Genomic DNA, 12,907 nt, shown 5'->3' on the forward strand with positions numbered 1-12,907 from the left:
TATTAACAGGTAGGCAAATAAATAAATTTTAAATTACTCTTGGACTATCTCTCTCTCTCTCTCTCTCTCTCTCTCCTCTCTCTCTCTCTCTCTCTCTCTCTCTCTCTCGCGTTGAGCATGGCTTCCTGTTTTGGACAATCATCCAATTTTACAGCTGAGCATGGAATTATATTTTAAAAAACTACATCAGTTTTAAGCAATTAAACGCGATATAGCTTTGTAACTGGCAATGCTATTTGCCAACATTATTCGCTCGCTCAATAACAAAAGCTGTACTGTTTAATTGAATTCTATTTTTATAATCGTTCCCCAACACTTATGAATTGGTGATTGGTTCTTCCTCTCTTTCGTCCTTTGATGGACTACGGCATCAATCATTGTTGCTGGTATATCGGTTTCGTTATTTTAATTATAGTGTGTATGTTTTATGCTGCAGTTCATTTCTTTTTCGTCTAACATAATGATAATAATACTAATAGCAAAACATTCTCATTGCCATTAATGCTGTTGCGGTTATCATAAATAATACGTATGCTTTTGATATCATAGTTCATCAACATCCACTTTGTTTAAAATATACCTTTGATATTGTATTTAATCAGCATCCAGTTTGTTTTAATGAATGATATATCCTTTAAGTGACTAAGTGCAAACCTTTCATTATTTTGGTAATATTCATTTTGGTAATAATCGCCAGTTCTTGAAATTAATGCAGCTAATTTCTTCCCTGTAAGACATTTTTCAAAGAAAATCATTACGAATAGTCAAACCACATACAGTCCATAATTTGGTATTGCCACCTTCATCATAGATAGATTAAGAACATTATGACACTTTTTTTATTACTATTCTTTTGGGACATTTTAAAACTGTTGACAGCTGTGAATAAGATACCAAAACTTGGACCTAGAATTTGCCAAAAATAACACAAATCAGGACAGGGCCTACAGACTGAGAAGAGAAAAATGACCGCTTTGATTTATGTCCGCTCTGATCGAAGTGACTGACTATACTATTATAATAACTGACTACCGTGTTATACTGGTCACCAAACATTCTTGACTTCTTTCTCGGAGGGAAGCAAGCCATGCCAACCTCAAATAATTTCGGCCACAATGTAAAGCTAGGTTAGGTAGAGCACTGGGCACCAGACGACCCAGCTGTGAATGAATACCAGAGTCAGTTTAGTTATCAGAAAAGTGCATGCTACCAATGCCTCTGGGGCCATCCCATTAAAGGCTAAAAAGCTGTGTTATATATATATATAATATTATATATATATATATATTATATATATATATATATAAAAAATATATGTATATATATATATATGTGTGTGTGTGTGTGTATGTATGTAAGTGTGTGTATACACAAAAACACACGCACACGCACAGACCCACTGAGAGAGAGAGAGAGAGAGAGAGAGAGAGAGAGAGAGAGAGAGAGAGAGAGAGAGAGAGAGAGCTTGTAGTAAAAGTACCAAGTTTTCATCCTGGGGGCCTATGTAAAAAGATATGCTCATATGGGAAACCCATAATATCGGGGGAAAGAGCCCAAATTCTTGTGGGAATAGGAAGGGTCCAATAGCCAACTGTTGCTTCTCATCGAGTTATTCTCGGGTTACTGGAAGTCTTATTTGACTTGAAATCGATTCGGGAGGGTGAGACGAGCTAAGCGGAAGGTTCCCGTCATCCAGAGGTGCAAATATGTGAATGTGGGGGAATTTTTTTTTTTTCGAAGGAGGTGCGGCTTGTGCCTAAAAAAGATACAAGAAAAGAAGATTTTTCAGTTTTTTTTTAAAGGGGAGGGGTGTTGCTAGCAGGGGGTGTGGGGGGGGAGGTTAAATTTTGCGCCTAAAAATAAACAAGCAAAGAAGGTTTTATTATTTTTATTATATTTTTTAAGGGGAGGGGTGTTGCTAGCGAGGGTGTGGGGGGGAGGTTAAATTTTGTACCTAAACAAATACAAGAAAAATGCAAGTTTTTGAGTTTTTAGACAGTGACACGCCGTCGAAAGAATTGTGTATCAAATCATAAAAACAGGCAAATTTATTACAAAAGTTCCCAAACCTGGTGACATGTTTTTTGAGGGGTTTGGAGAGAGGGCCGGTTGTTAGAAGGGAAGGGTCGAATGACACGCCGTCTTATGAGAAGTGTGTCCAGTCAGATAAACTGACAAATTATTGAAAAAGTTCCCAAACCAGGTGACATCTTTTTCGAAGGGGGTCGGGTAGAGGGCCGGTTGTTAGAGGGGAGGGGTCGAATTTTGTCTAAAAAATACAAGATAATAGTTTAGTCTTACGGAATGACACGCCGTTGAATGAAATGTGTATCCAGTCAGGAAAACTGACATATTTATTGAAAAGTTCCCAGACCAGGTGACATTTCCAAAAATGTATAAGTAATAAAATGTTTTGGCTTATTCTAAGTCCACGTCGAATAACTGCCCGTTTCTGTAGTAAATGTCCAGCTAATACATTTAACGCTTTACCAAAGAGTAATCTCCAAAGATATTATTAAAGTTTTCTTTCAATAGTGCAATAAATATAAATATGGAATTCAAGTAATCTTGAAAAGTATTTTCGAAACAAACATAAATCACTTTACGCCACAAAAAATACATTATAGGGCAAAGATAAATAAAAAAATCAATTCTTGATTAGCCAAAAGTTCACAAGTACGTCAAAAAAAGTAATCTCCAGGAATTCACTTTGAAAAGTAATCTCCAGAATTCACTTTGAAAAAGTAATCTCCAGGAATTCACTTTAAAAAAATAATCTCTGGGGATTCACTTTAAAAAAGTAGTCTCCAGGAATTCACTTTAAAAAGTGTCTCCAGGAATTCACTTTCAAAAAGTAGTCTCCAGGAATTCACTTAAAAGAAGTATCTCCAGGAATTCACTTTTAAAAAGTAAACTCCAGAATTCACTTTAAGAAAGTAGTCTCCAGGAATTCACTTTAAAAAAGTAGTCCCAGGAATTCACTTAAAAAAGTATCTCCAGGAATTCACTCTGAAAATACTAATCTCCAGAATTTACTTTATAAAAAGGTAATCTCTAGGAATTCACTGGAATTCAGAGGCACATTTTCCTACGATTGGATTCAGCAGAGAAACCAATAAAGAAACAGAAGAATCTCAAAGAATTGACGAAAACTTCACACAGTCGTTTCCCCAATAATGTTTGTCCATTTCTTTATATTTTCTGTCTCTGGCAGGACTCCGGCGGGGCTAGAGGACGTCTCCAAGTACCCGGAACTTTTCGCAGAACTCCTGAAGGATCCTTCCTGGACCATTAAAGATCTGAAGAAACTGGCAGGACTTAATTTACTTCGAGTCTTCTCAAGAGTCCAAGAGGTAACTATTCCCAGATTCACTTTCTCTAATGTCATTCTTTATACTTGATCGCTGCTTCTGATGCTGCCGCTACTACCAATAGTAGTTTAAAATCATTACTACTTTTACTAACACTACTATTACTACTGCTGCTAATACTGAGATCTATGGTCATTGTTGCTAATATTATTACTAACATAAAACCATTACTCATATTACTGCTATTACCACTTTGCTGTCACTATTTGCATTTATAATCATTATTACTACTTCCCCCACTATTTCCATTGTCCGTAGAACTACTCTTTTATGAACTTGAAGGTAAACAAAACGTAAAAAGTAGCTTAATTTTACAGAATATCTTATTAACTTGGCGTCAACAGTGTCTATCATAACTTTAAAAGCCCCATGATTCCAAATAATATGGTCAGAGGAAAAGCCACGTGTTGTAAAAGGGTTTTCTTACTGAATATATAGTTATTATACGACACCTTAGTTACTATAAGTCTGGTTTTTTGGAGCTGGCGGTAAATATTCACAGCGTATATCATTAGCTTGCTTCTGATTGGAAGACACATTTAAATTGTAACTTATGGCGGGCAGTAAGCAGAATGAGCTTCTGCCAATCAGTACTATAGGAGACTCACATCAGCAGTGCATCTGCGTCTAGGCCAGTCTCTTACGACGCTCCTGATTGGCTGTTGATAAGCCAATCACAGGGCTGGAAACTTTCTCTCGAGAGAGAGTTCACATAGGCAGGATGTATGTTCCACCTCTCCTGTGGGATGCTTTTGAAAGACGTATATCTCAGGAGAGTTGGAACATACATCCTGCCTATGTGAACTCTCTCGAGAGAGGGACTGAGAGTTTCCAGCCGTATGATTGGCTTATTAACAGCCAATCAGGAGCGTCGTAAGGGACTGGCCTAGAAATCAGATGCACGGGTGATGTGAATCTACTACAGCTTCAGTTATACCAATTATAATCCACATACCTCTTAAATCACGCAGAGGAAGAATCAGTCATTAAATTTGGAATCAAACGCCTCCAGTGTTGTCTTCTGTCAATTCACTAAATCACCTGTAAAACAGAAACGAAGATGATGGACAAGCATTTTTTTTTACGGTTAAACGCATTAAAACCCTGCTACTATACTTCTTAAAATCATAGTCTCTCTCTCTCTCTCTCTCTCTCTCTTCTCTCTCTCTCTCTCTCTCTCTCTTTTATTATTATTATCATTATTATTATTATCATTATTATTATTATTATTATTATTATTATTTTTTTTTTTTTTTTTTTTTTTTTTGGTCTATCACAGTCCTCCAATTCGACTAGGTGGTATTTATAGTGTGGGGTTCCGGGTTGCATCCTGCCTCCTTAGGAGTCCATCACTTTTCTTACTGTGTGCCGTTTCTAGGATCGTGTACACTCTTCTGCATGAGTCCTGGAGCTACTTCAGCCTCTAGTTTTTCTAGATTCCTTTTCAGGAATCTAAGGATCGTGCCTAGTGTTCCTATGATTATGGGTACAATTTCCATTGGCATATCCCATATCCTTCTTATTTCTATTTTCAGGTCTTGATACTTATCCATTTTTTCCCTCTCTTTCTCTTCAACTCTGGTGTCCCATGGTATTGCGACATCAATGAGTTATACTTCCTTCTTGATTTTATCAATCAACGTCACGTCTGGTCTGTTTGCACGTATCACCCTATCCGTTCTGATACCATAGTCCCAGAGGATCTTTGCCTGATCGTTTTCTGTCACTCCCTCAGGTTGGTGCTCGTACCACTTATTACTGCAAGGTAGCTGATGTTTCTTGTCCAGTGGAGGGCTTTTGCTATTGAATCATGCCTCTTTTTGTAATGGTTCTGTGCAAGTGCCGGACATTTGCTTGCTATGTGGTTTATGGTTTCATTTTTCGTATTGCACTTCCTACATATGGGAGAGATGTTATTTCTATCTATCGTTCTTTGAACATTATCTGGTTCTTAGGGCCTGATCTTGTACCGCTGTTATCATTCATTCAGTTTCCTTCTTGAGCTCTCTCCTCTGTAGCCATTGCCATGTGTCATCGCTGGCTAGTTCTTTAGTCTGTGTCAGGCATTGTCCGTGCATTATTATTATTATTATTATTATTATTATTATTATTATTATTATTATTATTATTATTATTATTATTATTATTAATATTTACGTCTCTCAACTACGTGACTGCAACACTGCGCGGAAATATTGAAAACTATGAAAGTTATATTTAACACTGTTTTGCTGAAACTGAAATTATGAAATCTATAATCTTTAAATACATACCTTGCAACACTACTGAAGGCATGAAAGCTATCTTTAACATAGTCTCTATCTCTCTCTCTCTTTGCAAATATTTAAGGCACAAAGGTTATCTTTACCCATTTTCTTTTACATATATCGAATGTATGAAAGCAATCTCCAACACCGACAAAGGTTGCAACGAACCTGTCGCTGCTGCTGCGTATTCCCACAAGGCTCGAAATAAAACCGACCCCTATTAGTCTGCGAAGTGTTTGTTGGAGGCTGTGCAATCCCTTGGTCTCCGATGTGTTGCATTTTGAAAAGCGGCAGGAAGGTCGAAAAGCTATTTTGATACCGGAGGCGTTCGGTCCTCTGAGGCCACGAACGATATGATCAAGGCTTTCCTTTGAATTTTGGAATAATTGCATTTGGTCTCTGTTATGGAGAACTGTCGACTGGGACGAGGTGTGAATGTTCGCGTCAAGGTTGTCACGACGGTGGAGGTTTTGTGTAATGGTGGCCGTGTCCTCATACAAAACAAGACGTTATCTTACTGCGAAAAATTGACTGACCAGTTTAGCGAGAACTAAATAGGTAATATGATATACGTTTTCCTAACACATTCAAGTCCATAGTTTATCAATAATTGCTAAAAAAGGAAAATAATATATATATATATATAATATATATAATATATATATATAATATATATATATATATATATATATATATATATATATATATATATATATATATATATATATATATTTCAGCCAACTGTGATTATTTTCTACAGTTTTTTCCATAGAAGCTTAACTGATTTTTAAAATTTTTTTTAGCAATTATTGATAAACTATGGACTTGAATGTGTTAGGGTGTTAGGAAAACGTATATTCAACACAATATAGCTTATGAATTCGTCTAAATACACAAGATAAAATAAGACACAAATTATATTTTTACCCATTTACTTCTCACTAAATTGGTCAGTCAATTTTTCACAATAAAATAACATCTTGTTCTGTATCAGGACACGGATAGCATCACACAAAATCTTCACAGTTGTGACAACCTTAATGCGAACATATATATATATATATTATATATATATATATATATATATATATATACATACATGTATATATATATATATACATGTATGTATATATATATAATATATATATATATATATATATATATATATATATATATATATATATATATATATATATATATATAAATATTTAGATTGTTTTCTGCAGATGACCAACTTTCTCATACCGTTGCTGAGGACGACTAATTTTCGTAGGTCGTTTCTTGGGACAATCATATTTCTATGTATGGTAAAATTTCACAGATCTTTGCTGTGGACTACTAATCCTCACAAATACTTTTTACATACGACAAATTTTCATTAGTCGTTACCATAGACGAAAAACCACCAGTGATGATTTTGATTCACGATGCTTATCAGTCATTTATTTATGTAACCGACCAAGTTTTTTCTTTCGTAAAATAATAGTGGTTATTTGCGCATCTAGAGCTGACAACATTCACTGGTCGTTTCCGTAGACTTCTGACAACCATTGATCGTTTCTCCAGGCGACCTGTTTTCATCAGCTGAAAAAAAATGTTGTTATGAAATTCATGAAGAGCTTTCCCTTTGATCAATGCCACGTCTCAAATCAACTCAGACGTCCGTTGGTTTCGTAATCCTGCAATTCTCTACACATCAGTCGGCATGCAGCCGTTTAGACAGCCACGGGGCTTGAATCATCGTATTCCCAAAACCTCACCTGTTTATTGTGATTTGTCATTTTATCTCTTCTTAATTCCTTTCTCCGTGAGGATGTAAATTCCACTAACAGTATGAATCTTATTCGAGTCTAATCGAAAATTTATTTGTGTGTGTGTAGAAGGAGAGAGAGAGAGAGAGAGAGAGAGACGAGAGAGAGAGAGAGAGAGAGAGAGAGAGAGAGAGAGAGAGAGATACGCAAACTCACTAATTTCCAATACAACCCTACGTACTCATTTCTAAAACTTGTCTAATGAAGTCACCAGATAAACCTAAAATAAATAATATAGCTTACTCCTCAATGTCCCATAGGTACTTCAAGTTACAAAAAAATGAGATTAGGCATTATGAATTATGATTGAAATCTTCCACTTATGTATCTGACCTTTATACAAGCCCAATTACATAATTATCTTAACGATAAACATGAGGTAATCACAGCAATTACACACATCAGTTACTTAAATAAAGATCCAAATAATCTTTATAACATAAAACAGTCACTTGAGTATTAATTACCTGGTTCTGTATAACAAAAGACGGCAAGTCCATTCAAGATCAGGCATTAACTACTTAAATATTACATAGCCATTGCGATTTTACAAAAGACTTAAACATCGATAGCTCTATCATTATATTTAAAACCCTGATTATTGTAGCCAAAGGAAGGGATTTTGCTAAAAGTAAAGTTAAAGAAGTTGGACAGCTGAGTGGGAAGCTGTCAACAGAACATAAGCATCTGTTCAAGACAGTCAGTTGATCAATGTCATACCCTTCTATTCAAGTCAGTCACCAATGTTGATTAAACTTTTTCCTAAAATCAAGTTTCGTTTCTTACAGATTCGGAACATGCTGGAGGACGAGACGCCCTCGGAGGAGATCATCCCCATCCACGATATCGACGCCAAGTGGCCCTGCAGGTACAAGTTCGCCAGTCTCGAGGACGCCCCTCGAACCTGACGGGTTTCGTGAGGGCCAGGCCGACGAATCACAGGACACTTTACTTACTTCTGGAGATTCGTTCAATTCATCGAATGTTCATACTTGGATTCTTTCCGATCTGCTTTCGTGGCTACTGAAGTGAACATCTCAAAGGAATTTGAGTTCAGTACAACTGGAATTGGAATTTAGAATTTAGGCCAAAGGCCAAGTACTGGGGCCTATGAGGGCATTCTGCGCTGAAAGGGAAGTCGACAGTAAGAAGGTTTGAAAGGTGTAGCAGGTGCACTATGAAACAATTGTTAGAGAGAGTGGAAAGTCAGATGGAATAAAAATAATTTGAACGGAGGTACAGTAAAAGGAATGAAAGGGGTTACAGCTATGGGCAGAGGAGACGCTGCAGAGAAGCATAAGTAATGCCTACAATGAAATATGTGAGGTGCACTGACGACACTATCCCCCTACGGAGGAGCTTGGTATAATATTTCATGAAATGTTTGGTAATAAAAGTTTCATGTGAGGTTTGTCAATTGTTCGATGAAATGACAAACAGGTGAGAGGTAACATGATATGGGAGACTGATATGATGTTAAACGCAACGGGAGATTAGCTAATCTTTAAAAAATGTGAGCGTCTAAGGAGTTTCGTGTAAAGCTTAGTAAGACGTTCCGTGTAATGGGCACTTGATAAGCTGCTTCATGACATGCGAGATTACTGCGATTCATGAAATGCCAGATTAGTAAGTTGTTTCATGAAATGTTAGATTAGTTTGATGTTTCATGAAAGTAGGAGACCAGCATGGTATTACAAGAGCCTGGTTGGTGTACTTTCTCACTGCTGAAACTGGTTACCGAAGAAGCAAAGCTTAAAATCTAAAATGAAATTGAGTTCCAAAAGTATTCGAAAAAGACTACGAGGGCAATACGCAATCCGGTAGTTTGTAGAAAATCACCCTCTAGAAAGGAAACACAGGCTTGTGAAACGATCCAATGGTTGCACCATAAGAAAGTATAAAACTGTGTGAGTTGATGTGTTCTGACTGGTCTATTGTGATGATGTTACCACTTGAAAAAGTGTATTTGAGAAGCAACAGCATGTATCTCATTGTCATGATTGGGAGAAAACGTCATGAAGTGAAATGGCCCTTAGAGATCCAGCTTGTCATAAACTAAATCCACAGTTATAACTTACAAAATACTTTAATCCAAAAAATGAAGTTTCAAAATCCACAGGAGACAGAGAAGTCTGAATTTGTAAATTAAATGAACTGAATAAAGCTACTGAATTTATAAAAGGAACAATCCCACTGAAATGCCAGCGTATCTGACAACTAATTCCATTCATCCTACAGAAGTTCTAATTTGTACATAAACTAGATATAAAGAAGCTGAAAATGATCAGTCAAATTACATCACAAAAGTCCAACTCAAACTTCAGTTCAAAGAAGTTCGAACTTAAGAAACACCCCAATTAAAGTATTTGTAAGTCCTTAACCAACTCGGTTAACAGATCGGAGATCTCGTCGACTAATCGTAAACAAGCATATCCTCTTTTTGAAGGGACGACTCTGTTGTGTGTACATGTTTGTAAAGTTTGATACTTGCAGTTAATTTTACCATAACCCTAGAAATCCCTAAAATAATAATAATAGTAAAAAAGAAGTTCTAAGTTATAGAAGGGGCTTATCTATGATGCGATTTCATTTGTTACATGATTGGATCAAGCAAAACATGACTTTACTCTCCATAAAATAATATTGATGTTGAAGTGTAACGAAAACACAAACCTTAACACACCACTTAATGTTTTTGTAAAAAATAAAAATGTTCCACTTTTTATACCAACTATTAAATCTGATTATTGTAGCCTTCGTCAAACATAATTATATAATACTGTATATATCTATTATATATATATATATTATATATATTATATATATATATATGTAATATATATATATACCTATAATATATATAGGTATATATATATATATATATATATATATATACATATACATACCTACATACATTATAAGTGTATATATATATATGTATATATATATATATATATATATATATATATATATATATATATATATATGACTCATCATATTGTGGAAATATTTTATGTCCACTCTACCTGTTAACTTTACAGGTTGTCCTGGGACTCCTTGCTGTTAACACTTGACTCATATGGTCTGTTGCAAATTTCTATACACTACTTGTAAGGCTGTACTCATACCCATTATCATATGTTCATTTCCCAACAGATTCATAGGTGAGTACGAAAAAAATGACATTCAAAATAATGAGGTAAAGAGAAATGGCTTCTTATTTCTAAAAATTGGCACTAGGTTGGCACTTGTAGCGGGGCACTTATTTCAGTCTGTGCATTGGTATGATTTATATTAAAGATTCTTTAAAATGTTGAATGTATTGTACGCACGTCATCGAATTTAATGATGTATTAGACCGGTTCGTTTTAGAAATAAAAATAATTTTTTCGTCTACTGAATTTATTAACCTTATTCGCTAACACATGAAGAAATAGTAAAATATCTGCACTAAAATGTGTTGTTATTATTATTTTTATTATTATTATTATTATTATTATTATTATTATTATTATTATTATTATTATTATTATTATTCCTTAGTAGAGACAGGAAGACAATACATTAAAATCGTTATGTAAATATAATACAAAAGGATGGTTTTAGTCTTTGAATATTTCTGTATAATAAATGCTAAAAAAAGGATATATAGATAAGTAGGTATATAGACATATAGACAGACAGACAGACAGATAGATAGCTAAATAGACCCCATGTGAAAAATGAATAATCAAGAGTTTAAGCTTGTGTTAAAAACAGGGTGAAGATATAACTTTCAAAGATTATTGCCACTTTCTTACGTATAGCCACTCTCTTACTCATTTCTCAGTTCCATGTTTTATAAACTAACTTGTTGTGGGACGCTGGAACCGGCGCTGCTATCTCCCTTACCCTCCTGATGCCCTACCAACAACACCCCCACCCAAGGTGGACAAACCGGTTTGCAGAGAGTAGGTGGCTGTGTCATGTCTTCCCTACTGTCACAGGGGGTAGGGGGGGGGGAAACAAGATCCAGTCAGATTGTATTATTGTAAATTGTCAAATGCACTAATACCAAGCATTCATTATACACAAAAGTTAAAATGTTTGACATAATGCATTTCAATTTCCGTTAAGAACAAATTTTTTTTTTTTTTTTTTTTTTTTTTTTTTTTGTTTTTTTTTTTTTTTTGTGGAGGCGAAAGATAAGCCAGACGAAAAAAGTACCCAAATCTTTGCCGCCGCCCACACTTTGGGTATACATAAGATACCTTTCAGAATGAATACCAAAAGAGATTAGCAGAAACAGCGGAAGGCAAAATGGGAAATTAATTTAATGGTTCTGCTGTTGGAGATTACAGTGAAAAATTTCATTTGAACCCGCTTTCACGCCCGTCACAATTTACTTTGTGGGGAGAAAAGAAGTTACAAAGGAGTTTTTCATTAGCAATTCCATTACAATACATATACAAATACGTGTGCATACTATATATATATATATATATATATATATATATATATATATATATATATAATTCGAGCTACAAATGTCCTTTAATATCTATATTCGCTCTACCTCGGAACTGATATATTTTCATATATGTACCGAAGGGGAATTTTTTACTTGATAATAATTTCGTCCCCCCATGGGATCGAACCACCGTCCAAGTGGACGGGAACGAAATCAGGACAGACAGTGACGCTATCCAATCAGCCAACAGAGACGCTATAAGTTTATATCGATTCTGACCTTACAAATCACCCTCGAACTCGGTGCTTTCGTAATTAGAATCGATATGAAACCCCGTCTACCATGTTAGCCAATTCGAGCGTTTGACCCACGTAGCACTTTTGTTATGAATAATTATCACATCGAACAGTGGTTCATATATATATCATTCGAGCTACAATTGTCCTTTAATATCTAAATTCGCTCTATCTCGGAATTTATATATTTTCATATATGTACCGAAGGAGAATTTTTTAGTTGATAATAATTTCGTCTCCCCATGGGATCGAAACCACCGTTCAAGTGGACGGGAACGAAATCAGGACAGACAGTGACACTATCCAATCAGCCAACAGAGACGCTATAAGTTTATATCGATTCTGACCTTACAAATCACCCTCGAACTCGGTGCTTTCGTAATTAGAACCGAATGAAACCCCCCGTCTACCATGTTAGCCAATTCGAGCGTTTGACCCACGTAGCACTTTTGTTATGAATAATTATCACATCGAACCGTGATTCATTTATATATCATTCGAGCTATAAATGTCCTTTAATATCTAAATTCGCTCTACCTCGGAATTCATATATTTTCATATATGTACCGAAGGGGATAGCATCACTGTCTGTCCGGATTTCGTTCCCGTCCACTTGGATGGTGGTTCGATTCCATGGAGGGACGAAATTATTATCAAGTAAAAAATTCCCCTTCGGTACATATATGAAAATACATCAATTCCGAGGTAGAGC

At 35.4% G+C, this 12,907-nt stretch overlaps 1 protein-coding gene across 2 annotated transcripts in view; it reads left to right on the top strand.

Moving 5' to 3' along the window:
• LOC135195814 (dipeptidase 1-like) overlaps positions 1–8,614 on the top strand; it is a 154,945-nt gene extending 146,331 nt beyond the window's left edge. For both annotated transcript variants that reach the window (XM_064222299.1, XM_064222300.1), the window contains 2 exons: positions 3,215–3,353; positions 8,238–8,614. In XM_064222299.1, coding sequence (XP_064078369.1) covers positions 3,215–3,353; positions 8,238–8,357 — 259 coding nt within the window. In that variant the 3' untranslated portion in view covers positions 8,358–8,614. The remainder of the gene's footprint in view (positions 1–3,214; positions 3,354–8,237) is intronic.
• Positions 8,615–12,907: the final 4,293 nt, after the last annotated feature.

The sequence above is a fragment of the Macrobrachium nipponense genome, chromosome 16, assembly GCF_015104395.2.
Source record: "Macrobrachium nipponense isolate FS-2020 chromosome 16, ASM1510439v2, whole genome shotgun sequence".
NCBI classification, from domain to species: Eukaryota; Metazoa; Arthropoda; class Malacostraca; order Decapoda; family Palaemonidae; genus Macrobrachium; species Macrobrachium nipponense.